This window comes from Tachypleus tridentatus, chromosome 7, assembly GCF_004210375.1.
Source record: "Tachypleus tridentatus isolate NWPU-2018 chromosome 7, ASM421037v1, whole genome shotgun sequence".
In the NCBI taxonomy this organism is placed as follows: domain Eukaryota; kingdom Metazoa; phylum Arthropoda; class Merostomata; order Xiphosura; family Limulidae; genus Tachypleus; species Tachypleus tridentatus.
Window position 1 is genome coordinate 145896027 of NC_134831.1, and position 21027 is coordinate 145917053.

Here is a 21027-nt window from a genome sequence, read left to right on the forward strand (position 1 = left end):
ATTATATAACTTAGATGTCGAGTGAAAACAGTTTTGATTGAAACAACACATAATTTAAATAAATAAAATATTTAACAATCTGTTTGAGATCTCAGGATTTGAGCCACCAAAATCTCGAAATTCGGAAAAAAGCTTCGATGATTTAACTCCAAAGGCGACAGCTACTTAATGGTCTAACCTATATGTTTATCTACACAAACAAGAAATACAAATTTATGGATGACAAAGGAACCTTAAATTGAAACAATTATTTTATTATTGCCATAGACTTGAATGTACATCAATTTGTTATCTGTGAAGACGTCTTGTCTAAAATTAAAACCAATTTCTTTCTTTTGTACTGTGAATAATGTTCTAAATATAATAGTATTCTTACAATTTTTTATACCAAACTTCAAAATATCAGGGATAGTCAATGCGTTTAGTTTTTCATTTTTATTGCTATGAATAAAATCACCATCATATTGATTACCTTTAAACTGTTTGTAATACAAGCGTTTTCATTACACAGCACAGAACTTACATCCCTTAAAAACGAAACTAAAAAGGACATAAAGACCTGAAAAAGGTTGATTTCTAGTGAACATCCACTTCGAAACTACCTTGTTTGTTATATACTAAGGTATCTAAAAAGGGTCCTGTTCACACTCACATGAAGGTTTTATATTTGAATGTTTCTTCTCCAACTATTTCTAAAATTCACCAACATGAGTCAATAAGTCATACTTACAACCATTGTTTTTGATGAAAACCCATAAATACAGGGGGTGCAAACTCTGAGAACATATACAAAACACTAACAGTTTGTTTATAAATATGATTCACTAGCGGCAAAAAATACTTGCTTACAAAACACATATTTATAAAGTCCATCCATAATAAACTGTAGACAAAAATTCAGCATACAAACCAACAGTATCTTGCAACGAAACACTAGTATTAGGAGATTTCACATAAAAACTGGCTAAGTACACATTGATTAAATTTCAAATTCTGCCAATACTAAGTTATCAGAATTAGACGACAATGGGTATTACCAAGTTGTTTCTGTGTAATTTTCATATCAATGTACGCTTGTACTTGGTGATTAAATTAGGTTTTATGTTAATTAGTGAAGAATTTTAAGATAGTTAAGAAAGTAGTTTCATACTAATGGTTGAAAACTTGTTTATAAAACATATTGCTTTTATAAGATAGGTCTTAAGCTTTCGTGTAAGCTCATGTTTAATGAAGAGAAGGAAATGGAACTGTTTCAAGTTGAACTGCATCGTATAGACACTTAGGCCTAAACGGTTACATCAAAAACCCATGAAATTCAAGCGTAGCCGTCTCTAATCTTGAACTAGTGGTCCAAAGAGAAGCAAACAGTCAGCACTATCACCACCACAAAGGTGTTGTTTGGCTCTTTGGAAGTGGATAATACGATTTAGTGCTAATTTTACAACACTATCTGTGCTCTGCACACCACGGGTATCGAAACCCGATTTTTCGAGTTGTAAGTTCTCAGATATGCCGGTGTGTAACTGGGTCATGGGTAGAGGCTTATAACATGCGCTCACTGGTAAAAATGTGAAGAACCTTTAGCGGCGCCATTCTTCGAACCCTGAAAGAACCGTCCTTTAACTTATTAAACACTAGGATACACTCAGACCAGTAACAGGTAGGAGCAATATCTGTTTTAGATTTAATTAACATCAAACGTTGAAAATTTATGACAACATTACTGTTATTTCTAATTTAACCTATCAATTAAGCACGTGTACGATAGGATTAATGTTGTTAAATTTACTACTAACAAAAAATTGTCCAAGTATATCAAAACTTCGACTGATAAGCTATGTCAAGAGGGGTTGGTGTAGGTGTTTTCTTATAGCAAAGCCACATCGGGCTATTTGCTGAGTCTACCGAGGTGAATCGAACCGCTGATTTTAGTGTTGTAAATCTGTAGACTTATTTCTGTACTAGTGGGGGACAGACAGCAGGCGATTTGGAAGAAAGAACATCATCGAGGAGTATGTCAGTTTCACGTGCAGCAAATCATGAATGACCAATTTACGAATAATGATAGAAAATTTACAATCTCTCTTGCCTTTAAAACGAATTGTAATATGCACAATAATGCATATAGATATATGTTGCATTATAAGTTTAAACTGAACAAATATTACATTTATGATTAATTTTCCATATCACTAAGAGCTTGTTTTCTTGATATAAGTATAAGGAAATCGTTTTAGTTAAATAAAAAAGGCATGTTGTGGTGGCTACTGAACTTGCAGAAAAGAGAACAAAACAAAATAAAGTTGGAGGTGGACATATCACTTGATCGTCACATAGCAGACTAAACTGTTTCAACTTTAGATGGAGAATAAAATCCTTACAATACAGGCTTTCCACTTCGTCGACCGAAAGCTCGGTGTTTGAATAGAATCTCAGCTTCCATCATTATAACTTTCTTTAGTTAACTTTAGAATACTGCTTTTATGATTATTTTACATTTTACGATTCGAAAATCTGGTATTATTTCAAATATAATATAGAGGTTGGCTTCCTAAAGACACCAATTGCATAGTGTACAGAGTAAGATTGGAGTATTCTACACTTGAAAGTCATCTAATCTTTGTCTATTATTTGGCTGGCAATTCCTTTTTCATCTTGTACTTATACTTTGGAAACGAACAGTAGATTTATGTAAAAAAGCTAATTTCGAAAAGGAATAACATCGTTTTGCACAAGAATTGTGATTGCTTTTCTCTCTCTTTATAGAACCCGGCATGGCCAGGTGGGCTAAGGCGTTCGACTTGTAATCTGAGGGTCGCGGGTTCGAATCCCGGTCGCACTAAACATGCTCGCCCTTTCAGCCCTGTGGGCGTTATAATGTGAAGGTCAATCCCACTATTCGTTTGTAAAAGAGTAGTCCAAGAGTTGGCGGTGGGTGGTGATGACAAGCTGCTTTCCCTCTAGTCTTACACTGCTAAATTAGGGACGGCTAGTGCGGATAGCCCTTGTGTAGCTTTGCGCGAAATTCAGAAAAGAAACAAACAATCTATCATTATTTAAAATCTTGCATATAATAATAAAATATAAGTAGAGAAAGTACGTGAAGACTATTCTGCTCTATCAAATGATGTTAAAAATTACAGTTCCTGCTAGAACTAGGTCGGCACTAGGCCTGTTGAAGAGAAATGATGTTAACGATATTGAGAAAGATCGGTTTTGGATATTCGAGGATTTTCGACTTTGTGATGCTCTGGATAGTTGAAAAGCATCATATACCTCAGACAAAGAGTACAGATGCAAACAGATAATCATATCCAGCTTCTCATAACCTGTATAGAAGGAAATCGAAATGTCTTTTGCATTATTTTAATACAGTCATTCGTGCCATCTCCATATATAGAGTGCTAGTGCACTCTCCGATAACGTTGCTTCATACACTCGAATATCAAGCATATGCTTTTATGTACCACTACTGCGTTGTCTTTCGGTTTTAAGCAACTGTTTTATTATTTTTTTCCATGAAGTAATTTATTTTTTATGCCTAATTTGACACATTGCTTTGTGTATCGAAGCATAAATGATGAGTGGAAAGCTTCATTGGCAATGGATGGTTAGCAGAGATAGTGTGATCGACATAGTAATTCTTTTCTTTTATTCATTTACTAATAATGTAGTCTTTTCCTGTTGATTCTGTGGTCACTTAACCCCTTCCCGACCGAAAAATACGAGTGTACGTTAAGACTAGCTTGCTAGTTCACCATTTCTTCTAAATCATAGTAAAGGTAATTCAAAATAAACTAATAACGAACAGTATTAAAAGTAAATAAATGATATTGCGTTAATAATTTTTACCCTTACAACCTATTTGATTTGAATAAGATTGGTAAAAATTATAATTCACTCATTTTTACTAGTTTACATCACATCAGTTGTTCATAGAGGCTGATGATTTTAGCCAATACTTAATAGCGGGAATTGACAATGATTTCAAACAATTCACGCGCCGACAATACACCTTGTCAAATTTGTTGGCGAAAAAAACAGTCATTCGAGTTATTGGTTACGATATATTATGCATATATACGACACTCTAAAAGGGTCAGCTCATCTAACAACCTTAAACACCTAAATAAGGTAAGGCACGCAAAAATGAAAAACGGTACTCCAAATATGGCATAACAACTGACATATACAATGAACTTATAATGTCGTTAGACTTGTGTTCAGTATTTCTGTAGAAATAACTTAAAGTCCTATTTTCCCTGATATTATCAACAGCACATTGCTTAGATATCTTTAGATATTTATTTATCAACTATAACACTTGAAAAATATTCCAAACAATTAACTATACTGTATATACTTTTCTTCCATACAACTGTTAAAATTATTATTCACATCAAAATTTTACTCGTAGTTCAAATTAAGATATACCACATATGTTATCTTGCATTTATTATAAGTAAAATCCATATATCATTTATTCACTCAATTCATACAATAATCAAATATTTTTGTAAAGCAGCAGTATTCCTTTCACAACTTGCATCGTCCCAAACCTTAATATCATCATCACATTTAAATAATTTACGAAGGGCTTTGTTCGAACAGATATATTATGACTGACATGTTATTACATTTTCCGCGATTTTCTCTCATAAGATTTTATCATTAGGCAAACTGTCAAATTAATCCACATTATCTTAAGCAGGTTGTGCTGAGTCATTGATAGTTAGTTTGCTACATTTGAAAACAAATGTGTTTGGGGTATTTCATTACTTGCTATTAGCTAACCTGTTGATCTAACGTTGTTAGGCCCTTCAATGAATATGCTCAAACTTTCAGCAATCACCACCAATCCTACGACTGACAGTGTTGACTATCTGTCTTTCTAATGTATCACTTAATATTTATGGACGATTAGCTCAGATAGCCATATAGTAACTTTAAGCGAAGCTCAGTAAACAAATAAAGTTGCTAGACTAGGCTCAACTATTACAATATGATAATAAAATATCAGGGAAAAAGGAAGTTGAATTTATAATAGAAAATACAAAACTGTGTTAGAAACAACAATAAAGTAATCAAGACAAAGTAGCGTAAGATAAAATAAAAATGACAAAAACGAACCTGTTGAAAATGAGAAAAATAACAAACAAACAACAAAGGGGCTGAAATAAAATAATGAGTTGAGAAAGCAAGAATAAGAAAGCAGCATTTTTGAACCATGACCAACGATAGACAAAATGGACATAAATAGAACATACAAAGAAGAGAGAAAAACTAGTAAGACAAATTAAGGAAAGAAATAATTGGAAAACTGTTGAACAAACAAAATTTATGATAGACAATAACTCTTCAAGACACTGACACTCAAATCTGACTCTGTACCAAAAAAAAAAAAAAATGCAGACAGGAAGAAGTAAAGATACATGAATGTAGTATATATCGTTCGGAGAAAGATTATAAAAACAAAATGTTGTATTAGAAAGAAGAGGCAGTTTGAGTCATTGACAGACAAAGACTCGGACAACTTCGAATGATCAATTTTATTTGACCGTGGGAGATTACGTTACACGTACCTTACAGCCAGATGGTACAATTTTCTGTGGTTTAAGGTCATGTAATAGGCTCCGATACACAAAATTCGTAGCGCATAGCAAAGCTCTACCTATTAACATATTATACACATTCCGACCAGTAAGAACGTCTAGTCGACGGGCTGTGTGAAAATGCAAAACATTCAGGCATGTACTTCAAATTTATAACCGTCATGATGCATTCTTTATACTGGTGGGACACCTGCATCAATTTCCCCTGACCAAAGACGACCACTGACAGGCGTACGTATACACGTATGTGCTTATTATATGCGTTAGTTATTGTGGTGTCTTTGTGGAAATTAATTAAGCACTGAAGTTTTGCCTATTATCGTTGACGTCATGATAACAATGTAATTACCAAAGGTGTGTTCGTCGGTTAAATAGCTTATTCAACTGATGTGGTAAATGGTGTTTATTAATTAGCTGAAGTTTCCAATAAATACTATTGTCACACAGGCTTTTTTCCCTCGGTGGACACAGGAGATAGCCCGATGTGGCTTTGCTAAACGAAAAAAACACACATATACACTGGCTTTATATAGATAAACAAAGGGTAGATATTTAATTTTTGTTGGTTCTGTGTAATGTTTTATTTTATAACGTAATGGATCGTAACGTAATAACAACGTACAGATGAATTTATATAAAAATCTAACTCGAATTGTGTCTATATTAATATTACAGGTAAACATCGATATAAAACGCATCGATAAAGCGCGATAATCAGTTGGGCGCGATGGGGTCTTAGGCCCCAAATTTTTTGGGGTTTCTACAGAGGCCGCCGCTTAATATTACCACTGCTTAATGTAATCAGCCGGTTAATGTGATCAAAAATCAAAAAACCAAATCCACTTCAATCTTTTTGTATGGTTTTCACGCCGCATATTGTGATCAAACCCCGGCCTGCATGTAATAATTCCTGGCGCTGTCAACTGCAGTAAAGTACATAATCTGCCAGTCATAGGATAGCTCTCAGTGCGTAGGCAAGAAGTATCAAAACTTTATTTTCATTAAAACCACAAGTCATCCTTGATCGACCGATGGATGACGAAGGATGAGTCATATACACTCATACACCAGTGACAGTGGCATGAAGTGCTGCAAACGATAGCGTCAATGTTGAAACCATATAAATTTCTAAGAAACAGCTCGCTCCCCAGAAGCTTTCAGACGAAATAGTTTCTTGGAAATCTGTGACGTCAGCTATTCCCTTTTATTCTAATATCGCCGAATAACTGAAAGGTCTTGTAACACCAGCTCGTAGGCAGAATTTCGTCAACCGAATCAATTTTGTCGTGAGTGAATGGGATAGTGATCATCCGGTGGCGACAGACTGCGATTTTCATATTTTTTAAACATACAGCGTATTTATACCCATGGAGAAGAGAGGCACCAAAAGGAATGCTTACACAGTACAAGAGAAGATACAGAAGAGCAGCATAGCATGGAACCAGATAAGCCAGAGCACCATCATCAATTGTTGGAATAAAGGACTCAAAGAAGCAGCACCAGAACCACAACCAGAACCAATAGAAGAAAAAGATGACATTTTCCATGGATTTACAGCAGAAGAAGTAGCGGAGGCAGAAAGGAAGTTTGTAGACTACCAGGATGGACTCCCCTTGACAACCCTTGTGAAGCAGTGGGCCGAGATTGACGAAGTAGCACCAGTTACCCAGCCGCCCCTCACAGATGAAGAGATCCAGAAAGCAATAGAGAACCCAGCGGCAGCACCCACAGATTTTACCACTCCAGATGAAGAAGAAGAAGATGACCCCATTCCAGAAGAACTCAGGAATTGCATCACCTCAACTCAGGCAGTACAGTACACAGAACAACTTCTATATTGGGCAGAACACCACAATCTAGGAATTTGCAAGATACTACAGATCCAGGACCTAATGAGAACTGCGAAGAGGATGCGGAACCAAGGAGGAAGACAACAGACACTTTTGGAGGCTTTTGAAAGAAAGAAGACTACTGAGTAACTATAAATTTGTGCATTTCAACTTGTTTTATGTGCTTACTATATTTTATTGTTATTAAATTTTTTGAAAAATCCGTTTTTGTTTCAGTACTGAATTCGTATTTTAAACTTTGCCATGACATTTTTTTTTATCTGGTAATTATTTGACTTCAGTTTGTACTTAGATTTTAATAATTAGTAAATAAATTATCAAAATTAATTACTATATGTATTAACTTTTAAAATTGAACTAATTTTAATCAGCGTCTAATCGTAAAAACGATCACATGATTGCTCTGACGGAACTACTTTTAGAATATCAGCCCCCATCAAAGTAATGAATTCGATAAATTTCTTTAGAATTCTGCTTTTTACATTTAATTTCAGTCTTAAAATTGAGTTAAATAAATAAAAAAAAATAAAAAAATGCTATATCATTGGTGTAAGTAGTTTTGTTTGTTCTTCTTTATTTCACTACAAAACGCGTAAATTTTGCATTATCGCTCACCCCGAGGGTCAAAAAAATATATAATCAAATCGGTATAAGGCGCAATCAGATACAACGCGGTCGAATTTTTTGGAACCCAACTAGCGCCTTATATCGATGTTTGACTGTAATTAAGGCGTAATTAAGAATATGATTTATTCAAACATTTATCTATTTATCATTTCTATTAACTTAGTTAGAGTCTAGTAACTAAGAGGACTTTGAGGCTTTTTTTTTATCAACTTTACTAGGAAATAAATATACAAGTATCATCCTGCACTCACACGGACAGGAGGAGTGAGAGTAAGAGAGCAGGAAGATAATTTACTGATTCATTGTAAAAGTAAAAACAATTATGAGACATGTTTTACGTTCTCACTCTGTGGTTTGGAATACTGATGAGCCATCCGACCCAGAGGTGGGATACTTGGGCAAACTATTGGAAATTGACTAGTTTCAAGCATGTTGATCGCGTATTCTTTATGTTATAATCAGCTGCCTTTAGTATTACCAATTGAATACTCGTTTACGACAAGCTTAAATTATTCATACGAATAAAATAGAACAGACACGTGTTTTAAAACTAGGTGTATGTGATCAATAAAAGAAAACCAGCTGCTGTTATTTCATTTATCTATTTATATTAAAAGATATTTAAAACAGCACTTTATGTAATAACATATGCTTGAATAACTCAAATCTTCATAGTGACTATGGGAGAAAGGTATCATTAAATTAAACGATACGCACATAGTTATACTCTGAACTAAAGATACACCAATACAGATAAAAAACTAAGGATACAGGCGTAAGTACACATTAGTTGTCTGTAATTCTATTATTAGGTTATTTATTTTAATGTTTTCTAGCTATTACATTACATAAACTCTTTTTTTTTTTTTTTGCACGTGATATTTTGGAATATAATCGTTACAGTCAATTGTTGTTAATCTTCCTATAATGGTGCCCGGCATGGCCAGGTGGTTAAGACACTCGACTTGTAATCCGTGGTTTGCGGGTTCGAATTCCCGTCACGCCCAACATGCTTGTTCTTTTAGCCGTGGGGGTGTTATAATGTGATGGTAAATCCCACTTTTCGTTGGTAAAAGAGTAGCCAAAGGGTTAGCGGTGGGTGGTGATGACTAGCTGCCTTCTCTCTGGTCTTACACTGTTAAATTAGGGACAGCTAGCGCAGACAGCCCTCGTGCAGCTTTACGTGAAAATTAAAGACAAACAAACAAATCTATCGCCTTGGGAAAATAAAGAATAAATGTGTTGTGGTTACTTCCATTTATAACTGTAAACGTGTTGTGGCTTTTGATTTACAGAAGACGCGACTCACGAGCTTAGTCCGCTAACGTCTGTTTCACCTGCGTCGGTCCAGCGTGCTGCTCTTTTTCGTCGGACTTCAGATGGTTTTTGGCACATATGAAACAAAATAGCGAGTTGTGTTCCGAGTGCGCTAATAGGATAGCGACTTACCAGAGAAGTTATTGCGAGTGTACTATTGGCTAAACCATCTTGCACTGGCGAGAGGAGAAAAATGGGTACTGTCATTGGGTTCGTTGTGTTCGCATGCGGAAAGCAAACTTTAGTAACGTCTATTTGTAATATCTGCATCAAGCCAAGAAAGCAAAACCAGTATGCCACAAAACGAGCCGGTTTAGCTGTTCCTACTTCGTGAAAATGACTCTCGTGAGGAAAACATCATCAAACAATTAGTTTCTCGGGCTGCCACAACTACAAAAGTAGAATGCCCAAATCTTTCCTAATCAGAAAGAATCAGCTATCGAGTGGATCTCCGAAAACTAAACAAGACGTTGACATCAATGCGGAGTGCTACTTACTACCGATAACCTTTGCATCAAAAGGTAAACATATTATTTTAAATTAGAAGATGTTTTATAATTAACACAGATCATTCTGCCGCTATCGTAAGATGCTTTGGTTTCCGTAATTAATTATTTCGAGGCTTTAATAACTGCAATGAACATACAAATATATTTCTCATATAACATAAGTCATTTTTTCTTTCTCTTTTGCACAAATTAATCCACAAATTGAAAATCGCTCACTTTTTACGTAAAATACATCGGGGATCCAAACAGCTCATAAATATGGTATTAACTGTAATACTAATGAGTTTTTTGTTTTACCGTCAAGCAAGTACAATGTAATTGTCAAATTACCGAAATATTATGAGGAACAAAATATAAATTGTGTTACTGTTGTGTAATGACATTAAACACGAATTGTAGTAACAAAAAAAGAAAAAAACAATGAATAACATAACAAAGAACACGTTATTAATAATGATAATGTGTGTTGCTTTACTAACACAGACTGCTTAACTAACTTTAACTAAACGTTTTTGTAGATATTGCATGGTTGTGCACAGAGAAGGTGCTATCGGGAGGGGTAGACAAAAGAAACATTTTCTCTAGGAATCATTAGAGGGGCTCCAAATTATAGTGGGATTAATGAAATATAATCATTCCATCCACCCTCCCAACAGTGAAACTGTAGAGTTGTCACTGTTTGTGATAAAGTGTTATGTATGATGACGTGTTCTTTGTAATTATGAGTCCTGTTTTGGCATGTTGTTCGATATGAGCATGTATTATTTTTAAATACTGTTAGCAGTGTCATGTCTTGTTGCGATATGTTACTTTGTATATATAACTTTTGAAAATGATATTTTCTGTTCTGGTTTACTGTTTTTTTTATCTTCTAGCCTAATTTGCTTTGATATACTGCGTATTTTCGTCTTGCGCTATCACGATAAACTGTTTCTTAAGTATTTTCATGCGTTTTTATTGGTGGATTTTATTTCCTGATAAATTCTATACTTTGATTACTTGTTCTTCAAAACGTGTTGTAATTGTATGTTTTGTCGTGATTTTTTGTCTTGACGATGTGATTCTGGTTGTATTTACTGTTTTAACATATTTTATCTGTGGTTTGAAGTTTCATTATTTTATATCAATTGTAACATAACGTTCTAAGTTAACATACAGGTTATAGTTTCATGTACTGTTTTCATGCAGTAACTATAATTTGATGTTCTGTTTATTAGTGTTTGATCATTTATTAATTGTGTCTAACCTTTTGATTTAATACATATATACTTTCTTTTAGATGAGAACATGATATTCGATCGCTATCTCATGCCGGGATTAAAACATTTAACAGTATACAGTCCACATCGTGAGCCACACATAAGAACTCATTCTGAAGATGTTCACTTTGCAACTAATTGTCAATGTAAGCTGTGTGTGGTTCTGACAGCGGCGACACCACACTTTAAAGGCATATCAATGATAGGACCATATGAATGTTCTTTGCCTTTAGAGTCCAATGGTCTTCAAAGATGGTTTAATTGCTTTAGCTCTTCCTATCTCCCTTTTAATGACTCGTATTATTCAACTTCTTATCCGCTCATCCCTTCGTCTTCGTTGCCTGAAACCCTTGAGCAAAGGACCTCACCTGTTCAGCTGGAGCAACTTTCTTCGCCATGTCATATTTCATGTAGCAGGGAACCCCCGAGATTCAACTATAGCATACCGTCGCCCTGTCCAACTTTCCAAGACTCTGGTATGCAAACAGATAGTGTAAGGCAAGAAGAACTGTACAGCTTAGTACACAAAAGAAGACATGCCTCAGTTTCTTCGGAGTCGCCTCTCGGGAGCTCAGACGGTGACTCAGGTCATGACACCGTCGGAAATAATCGTCATAAACCTACAATGAAGTCCCGCTACGAGTGTTCCGATTGTAGCAAAAGCTACTCTACTTTTATTGGTCTATCCAAACATCAAAAGTTTCATTGCATGGTTTCAGAGAAAAAAACTTCTTGTTGTAAGCACTGTGATAAAGTGTATACCTCTCTTCCGGCCCTCAAGATGCACATTAGAACTCACACTCTTCCTTGTAAGTGTAGTGTATGTGGGAAAGCTTTCTCTCGACCCTGGCTTCTCCAAGGTCATGTCCGGACACACACTGGGGAGAAACCTTTCTTCTGTCCACACTGTAATCGAGCTTTTGCTGATCGGTCTAACTTGCGGTCTCACCTCCAGACACATTCGGACGTGAAAAAGTACAAGTGTAAAACCTGTAACAAAACCTTTTCCCGCATGTCCTTGTTAGTTAAACACGAAGACGGAGTGTGTGAAAACACTAACCTAAAGTCAAGTTAGTTTAGTCTCAAGCAGTTAACGTGATCACAGAGTATTTTGTAACAAAACAACGAACAGAGCGGAAGAGAAAATGAATATACAGTTGTTTATTTATTTCACTTTCTAATGCCTACTCTAAAACAAACAGCAATTAAACTAGTGTCAGTTGTCTTTGCAATATTTTTTTTTTAGTATCAACCGTATAGTACCCAATTTATAATATATTTTGCCCCACCTTGTATAAATATTTAATCTTTGTGAAAACCTCTTCGTTAAGCTTCAGGCTATACTTTAATAATGCTAATTTTGAGAAGCGTTGATTTTCCTAGTATGATAATATGGTAATATGTTGTATTACAATGGGGGAGGGAGTGAAAGGGTAGATACAATGATGTTATTAGAGCGAGTGCGTTGCTAGGGCGCCATGACGAGGGACATGACGTCAAAGACGATTATATACTAGATTCTCGACGTGAAGCCAGAGGGCATACTGCTAGGTCGCCATGACAGGTGATCATGATATCAGAGGCAATAACGTCCATGAAATGTAACAACGTGTCTCAACATGGCCAGATTTAATACAATCAGTTCAAAACACGAATTCATTACTTCTGTATTTTATTAAGTTTCCTAACCATTTATATGTAAATCATCCTGAAAAAGACGCTTATTTAAATATCGTGCAATGATTTAAATTTTATTATTTCATCAGTTTAACTCTTTAATTATATATCAAATGATTATTTCAAAGATATTCGGTAACGTGTTTATAATAAAAAATCTGGAAACAATTTTATAGCGTTTGATTGATTTTCTTCCAATAAAGATTTTGCAGTGTGATCTATGTGAAAAAGACACATCTCTTACTGACATATTTACATGAAAACGTTTCGCAACAAAACCACTAATAAAGTTGTCATTACTATATCTGTGGGGTCCATATTTATATAAGAATTTTCGTTTCAAGACATGATGACAAGTATAATATATATATACAGCAATGTCCACATAAAGATGAATATGGTCCTTGCAGTGCTGTTTTTGTTCTAAGTCCACATTCATCTGCTCTTCTTGATTAAGTTTTTTGTATTGAGATTATGTGAAGGTGATCCTAAAGAATCTAAATATTCTCCTGTTTCAGTTCGATTAAAGTACAGATTATGTTGTATTAACATTGATAATATACAATTGTTTTTCTGCATGATCAGGTAGTTGGCCATTGGAAAACACACCTCCAAACGTCTTTTGTGTACACAGGTATTGTAAAAGTATTAAATAAATTTCTAATGTATTCATAACTTCTTAGATATCAGATACGATGTTTCGAGACTGATCAGTTTCTAAAAATGACTGGAATTCTGTGTATTCTAAAATGTTTAGAGAGTTTATTAAAGTACTACCAAAACATATATTTGAGTTCGTAAGTTCTTCTGTTTCACCAAGAATTAAAGTGAGAATCTTCGCCAGATCTATCTGCTGAAAAATCAAAGAGTGTATGTTATCCCGAGTATTCATCATATTCTTTATCAATTCCTTGATCTTGAAATTGTTTTCCAGTTCCACTAAATAATGTTTTATAGCTTCGTGCATAAAGCTCGGGCCCGGCATGGCCAGGTGGGTTAAATCGTTCGACTCGTAATCCGAGGGTCGCGAGTTCGAATCCCCGTCGCACCAAACATGCTCGCCCTTTCAGCCGTGGGAGCGTTATAATTTACGGTCAATCCCACTATTCTTTGCTAAAATAGTAGCCCAAGAGTTGGCGGTGGGTGGTGATGACTAGCTGCCTTCCCTCTAGTCTTACACTGCTAAATCAGGAACGGCTAGCGCAGATAGCACTCGTGTAGCTTTGCACGAAATTCAAAACAAACAAATCTTATTCCTTTGAAGCTTAAGGAACAAACAATGCTCAGTATTACATTTTGCTTCAAATGTTCAAATCAGGTGTGTTATTTGTTGCAGAGAGACACGAATCTTAGATTTTCAGATTTAACATATAGCACGCTAACCATTATGCTGGTCTATTACACTTCATTGAACAATAATTTCTCAGCAATCTGAAATATGAAGACAAACGACAAATTTTATGCTGTGTTATTTATTATAATTTATCCCGGACGAGTCCCTAAATTTATTATTGCTACGTGTTATAATTTATCTCGGAAGAGTCTCATGTTACGTATATTAGGTATAACGATTTCAAATAGCTGGATTTTAATTTAGAAGTCACTTGAATGTCGATATGTATCAAGTTTATGATATTTGCCAACGAGATTGATAAATATAGTTTTCTTTCTTAATAGAAGTATATTTGATTATACAAACAACAACACAATTTATTTTAGCGGTTATTACAAATAATGATTTATATACAATTTGTTTCACAAACTTACAAGCAGTACTGAGTCTTCTGGAACCGAGTATTTTATTGACGGTTCACGATGAGCGAATTAAGTTCGAGTTGATGCACAGGTACACTTCACTTAACCGGAAGTTATCTATTTTTTCATATGTGAGTTTTTTCCGTTGATATGCGATGTCTTCGTCGAAATACTAAAGTTCTAAGTTAATTTGCTGAAGTTAAACAGTTTGTAATGTTCAGAATCTATTAACGTTCTTTGTCAAATATCTGTACTTTTCCTATTAATAAGGGTTTATCACAGTTATAACTTTTGAGGCTTATAAAACACTAACTGTAGCAAACCAATAATATATATTGTCTCTTGGTGCGTTGGTTTATAAATCTTTTGGGTGAGATTCTTTAAAGCTCACTTAGCAACAATATTCAAAGATACGCTTCTGCTTTCATAACTGTAGCAAACATATATTAATTCAATAAAAATTTTGAAACAACAAAACTGAATGAAGATGTTAGCCATGTTAACACGTATAATTTATAAAAGAAGCTTTGGGATTATAAACACCTTCTAATGTGTGTGTGTGTATTTAAATAAAATTATTTGAAAGATGAAATAATAAAGTTAGAATTTTTAATGCAAATTTTCACAAGTCATTGAATTTGTTCACTCGTAAGTTATATGATTATTGAACTAATTTATTTACTTGGAGAAATGAATGCTTTTATACAAATAAGTATATTTGTTTTATTCCAGAATCGAATATCAAACGTTTAAACTCGAATGATTCAAGAAAGGTGTGAATATGTTTATTTGAAAAATATTTGTATTAAAAAATGCATGCATACATAACTCACTTTAAAGTGTGTAAAGACTCCAGTACAAATTATAGCCTAATCCAGGTTAAAGTATCTAGATAATTATTTGTTGTTTATTAGAGGGCGTCATTACCAAAATAGCAAAACCATATTTAGTGGATTATATACTTAGATGTACAGTCTGTTTTGATTAACGTATCTAACTCATGGTTCATTACAGAAAAACACGTCTGATATTTTGTTTTACAACTGTCCAGACGCGTTTCGCTCGTAATGAGGGCTTTTTATTTGACGTAATATAACTGGAATTATTTCACATGTAATTACAAACAAATTGCTATCACGCTCTCACATTTAAAAGGCTGAATTTATTTATTTTACTTACCAAAAATACTATTAAGGTGATTCTAGCTTATGTAATGTGCAATCCTTATCAAAAATACCGTTAAGGTAATTCTAATTTAGTAATGTGCAATTCTTACCAAAAATACCATTAAGGTAATTGTAATTTAGGTAATGTGCAATCCTTACCAAAAATATCATTTAGGTAATTCTAATTTAGTACTCGGCAGTCCTTAACAAAAATACCATTAAGGTAATCCTTATTTAGGTAATGTGCAATCCTTACCAAATATACCATTAAAGTAATTCTAATTTTGGTAAGGATTGCACATTACCTAAATTAGAATTACTTTAGTAACGTGCAATCCTCACCAAAAATACCATTAGGGTAATTCTAATTTAGTAATGTGCAATTTTTACCAAAAATATCATTAAGGTAATTCTAATTTAGTAATATGCAATCCTTACTAAAATATCATTAAGGTAATGCTAATTTAGTACTCAGCATTTCTTACCAAAAATACCATTAAGGTAATTCTAATTTCGGCCCGGCATGGCCGAGCGCGTTAACGCATGCGACTCGTAATATGAGGGTCACGGGTTCGCATCCGCGTCGCGCCAAACATGATCGCCCTCCCAGCCGTGGGGGCGTTATAATGTGACGGTCAATCCCACTATTCGTTGGTAAAAGAGTAGCCCAAGAGTTAGCGGTGGGTGGTGATGACTACCTGCCTTCCCTCTAGTCTTACACTACTAAATTAGGGACGGCTAGGTGCAGTGGGCTAACCACCTACTCACTTAAAACCTGTTACAGAAATCGCAGTGATTGCGGCCCTATGCTCCTTAAAAGGAATTGAGTGGCAGATGAATGAATTCTAATTTAGGTAATGTGCAATCCTTATCAAAAATATCATTAAAGTAATTCTAATTTAGGTAATGTGCAATCCTTACGAAAAATATCATTAAGGTAGTTATAATTTAGGTAATGTGCAATCCTTACGAAAAATACCATTAAGGTAATTCTAATTTAGTAAAAATAAGCAGACAAAACAGAAGATTATCAACTTATGTTTTAATAATATCTCGGTTTCAGTAACTTCGTACTGACAGTTAATCCTGTTTGGTTACAGATCCCCACACTCTAATGCTTACTAATGAGGTATTAAATTAAACATGTATTAACTTATTCATGATCTTATCGTAACTGGTTTTGTTCTCATGCGATTCTTTCTCATAATAACAAAACGAAGTAAATTCAGACACTAAATACAGTGGCACCTTGGTGTGACTTTAGATTAATGTAAGCTAAAATCAGGTTTGCTGACTAATCTAAAAACTCGACAGCAGAATGTAAGATTGTTTGTTACTTCTGAAATTTGCACTATATATATTTCTTGCTTTGGTGTGTCCTAAAGCTATTTTGGAAACATTGAGACAGCTGTATGTGAAATACAGCCAACAGTTTTTATTTTTTAGTATATAATAACTTTGTGACGTTTTAATTTGAAACAGGGAAGCTAATGTAGTATTTCATCTCACATGCGCATTTGGCTCTATGCTTCAATATTTGGAAGAAAAGTTAACTAATAGCAACAGATGTGCAGGAGCATATTAAGAATTAACACGGTTCCTGCTGCGGTAAAGTTTGTAAACGTAGTACTGTTTAACGCTTTCAATGTCAAATATAAATATTGAGCAAGAAAATACGGAAGTGTTTTCTTACCCGAACCAAGAAGCTCTGATAATGTAGTTCCAGATATAAAAAATTAATAAAATGTAAAACTTTTCTAGCTTTCGAGTTAAAAGAACTCACTATAACATTTGGTGGAGCTGGAATTCTAGGATGGTTTATTAGTACACATAATATAACAGAAATTATTTTCACCTAATAAAAACCTAAAACTTTATCATACGCTCACAGTTAAAGGGCCCGATTCGTTTATTTTCAGTACCACAAATATCATTAAAATTATTCTAGTTTAGTAATGTGCAAAACATGCACTCAGAATTGACGATTACCAAGTTTTGTTTTTATCGTACTTCTTGATGATATCGACATAAAAAAAAAACATAACTAATGTGCAATATCTTCAGCTGATGAAACTGGAAGACTTTAAGGAATATTTTCTAGAGCAGAAGAAGGGAAAACTGAGTTTGGGTCAGAGATAATGACCGGAACTACTGTGAAAGGATCATCCAATATAGAAGATTTACTACAGCATTTGTCAGAATATTAAAGGTGGCTCTAGTGGCAAGTATTAGAAACTGGGGTCATTTCCAACTGAGTGCACTGGCAGACAACGTGTAGGCCAATATAAAGAGGGAAAACGGTAAGTGAAAGTTGTGACGCAAGAGAAAAAAAGATATGTTCAAGAAACCTCAGTGACATCATTGCTTTTACAAAGGACATAAGAGAGGTAGGTCAGACCTAGAGAATTGTAAAACTTGCTGATCCAGTGAACCTTGAACTTATCCTCAAGCAGTTAAAAAATAATAACCTGTTCAGTGATTGGAGGATCCACAAAATCAATAACACACGAAAACTGTGGAGATAGTTTTAGATGGCAGTTGTTATTTGAGGGATGGATAACTGAGTTTCTAGAGGTAGATGTTTGAACTCAGGCTTAATATGTTCATTTGATGATAAAGGGGCAAAGAAGTAAATTATTGTAATTATTGATGATGACACTGCTACGGGTTAGGAGAACTTGATGGATATTGACCTGGGGACATTATTTCGTAACTTTCAAATATAGTGTCCAAGTACAGTAAAATTTAAGATCTATGTGGTAAATTGACAAATAAATTTGGCAAAATAGAAGTTATATCTAAACAAGAATCACCATTTCGAGGACGACTTGTGAAGAAGGCAATAAAGGAAGAACAGTCAAAGTGGTGACGACGTGATGACAGGGAGAGCAGGAACAATAACATTTGCATGTTGATGATACATCAAAAGCAGAAGGTACACAGAAGTCTGAGTCTATACCAATACAGCAAGGATGAGAAAAATGGAAGAGTTTTGGGTGAGGGTCAGGTTGATCATATGGGTTAACACAGTAAAACCTGGATGAAATGACTAACGCCTCAGACATTTTTGGACATTCCACACAGGAAACCCGGAGTGCCTGGATTTCAAAACACAGTACGGTCTATCAAGAAATATATAGTGAGAGTAAAATAAATGAGTAAACAAGCGTTCAAGAAATATATAACTTATTAAAATTCAATAACTTTAAGAACAAAGAGCAATCAAAAGTACAATAACAGTAGAGCTAAAAATTCAGTTCAAAAGCACTTTTCAATACAGTTGTATTGCATATTGTGTTATTTTATACGTATGGTGTTTTATGGTCTTTTACTTATATGGTGATTCTATATTTATACAGAAATTTCAATAACATGTAGCACTGATGCAATTAGTTTATTCTTATGAAATATTAAGCTGATAAACTCTTTGAAATATTTAAAAATAAATATGAAGTCTAATCGCTTATCATTGAATTATACCGGTTTCGGGGGTTTCATCAATCATCAGTAATCCTGGACAAAGGCTAGGGTCATTCTTTCGATTTGTCTGTGTACAGGTTTATGGATGAAGGGTGTGGAATTTCCCCCAAACCGCTAGACGTTACCTTTTGATTTTCAGTCACCACCGACATTCTCTCATCTCCCCTTACCACACTCTTAATTTTTGAGCTCAGGTTGGACTTCATAACAAGTGATCCAACAAAGCTGATGACCCACAATCACTTAAGCGTGCGTACATAATTTAGACAAATGTAAGTAAAACATCTATGAGCATGGACCCGCTCGACATTTTAAGATGAAAACGTGCACCTTACCGATATAAAATATGTGATGTTTTTCTTCATAGAATTGTCATCAAGTAAGTTAGCACAGGAACAAAAAGAGGAATACAGTGTTTAATTGGTCGGCAACGTGAGGAATACAGTGTTTAATTGGTCGGCAACGTGAGGAATACAGTATTTAATTGGTCGGCAACGTGTCGAGCAATAAAGAGAACAACTATAATTACTGAGCGTGACTGGACAAAGGTTTGAAGTGAAGGAAATGTATTCTGTAACCTGCAAAATTAGACGTAAAATAAACAGCACTTCCTTCACAAAATGTAGTTTGGCTTCTTTCCATTAAATAAACTTTCCACTAAAGGATTGGTTGCAGAAGCAGTCCACACAGGTATATATAATGACGGGTTTCGTCAACATGCATTGTTGATTTGCTCTAAAAACCCTGAGAGAAATTGAGAAGGCAGCTTCATCAGTACGTGTTGTGTTTGCACTAGAAGATTAAAGGCTGAAAACGGATCATTGGCACGTGTTGATGTTTGTAAAAGAGAAAAAGAAAACAAGGAAATATATTTATCAGCATGCGTAGTTACGTTAACAATAAAAGTTTATCTATTTAAGGAAAGAATACTGACTACGACTCTGTAAACATTAAATCTGATGAAATATCAAACCAAAGAACAATAACTAAAACCTGTTTTTCTTGCAACTTTATCCCTTAAGAAGTGAAAATCTTCCAATATAATTTATCTTTTGGATTGGAGAGTCTCTGACTGAAGATGTCATTTTTGACTACTTAAAGATTTGGTTCATTTTCTTCCTTCTTTCTACCTTCTGATAATCCTTTCGTGAATTCGTTAGTTGTTAATTGTCTTGAATTGTTTTGTTTGCCTTTTATTTCACTGGTTTACTTGCTGTATTAGGAGAAAACCGTTGTACGCTAATGATTTAGGAAATTGTAAAACATTGACTACACATAGGAGCGAGATGGTAAATTTCAAATGGTCACATTTAAGTTGATTAGATGGATAGTTTGTGCTTTAAAGATTAGAGGGTCATATATATATATATGCATATTTTTCCTGATTTGAAAGACATTTCTATTTTTCAGATATATGCACTACACTTAACACTTGAAGCTCACTCTGTCACTTTCTTTTCAAACTGTTTTGAGGATACGGTGAATGAATAAGTGTTGTTGTTTTTATTCCAATATCTGCTCTCTAAAATTCCGTAGAACATCATAATACTTATTTGACTTAGGTTCCCACGGTGTTATTCATAGGAATGGTTGGTGACCTTTAATCTGTATGTTTGTGCTTTCTTGTATGCAGTACTTAAGCAGATGTGAAGTCGATTGTGATAGATTAGCTGGGGGCATAAGTGCACTAAAAACTTACTCTTTATGGAAAGAAGTTCCAGTTCAATTAAAAGACAGTTTCAACAAAAAAAATAGTTGTATGGTGTCCTTGTAAT

At 34.5% G+C, this 21027-nt stretch overlaps 1 protein-coding gene across 3 annotated transcripts; it reads left to right on the plus strand.

Moving 5' to 3' along the window:
- Positions 1 to 6429: 6429 nt before the first annotated feature.
- On the plus strand, positions 6430 to 13637 carry LOC143256837 (uncharacterized). Of its 3 annotated transcripts, none has more exons than XM_076514584.1 (2): positions 6430 to 7587; positions 11195 to 11332. In XM_076514584.1, the coding sequence occupies exons 1-2, from the start codon at positions 6980 to 6982 to the stop codon at positions 11196 to 11198; spliced, it is 612 nt and encodes a 203-aa protein (XP_076370699.1). In that variant the 5' UTR covers positions 6430 to 6979; the 3' UTR covers positions 11199 to 11332. The 3 variants fall into 3 exon arrangements, with proteins under 3 accessions (XP_076370699.1, XP_076370697.1, XP_076370696.1); XM_076514582.1 differs by lacking the exon at positions 11195 to 11332 and adding an exon at positions 9385 to 9801; XM_076514581.1 differs by lacking the exon at positions 6430 to 7587 and adding an exon at positions 9404 to 9927 and having other exon boundaries at positions 11195 to 13637.
- Positions 13638 to 21027: the final 7390 nt, after the last annotated feature.

Coding starts and splice junctions, on each gene's coding strand:
- LOC143256837 (XM_076514581.1), top strand. CDS start 9,810: ATGCCCAAATCTTTCCTAATCAGAAAGAATCAGCTATCGAGTGGATCT. Junction 9,928..11,194: donor GATAACCTTTGCATCAAAAG/GTAAACATATTA, acceptor ACTTTCTTTTAG/ATGAGAACATGATATTCGAT.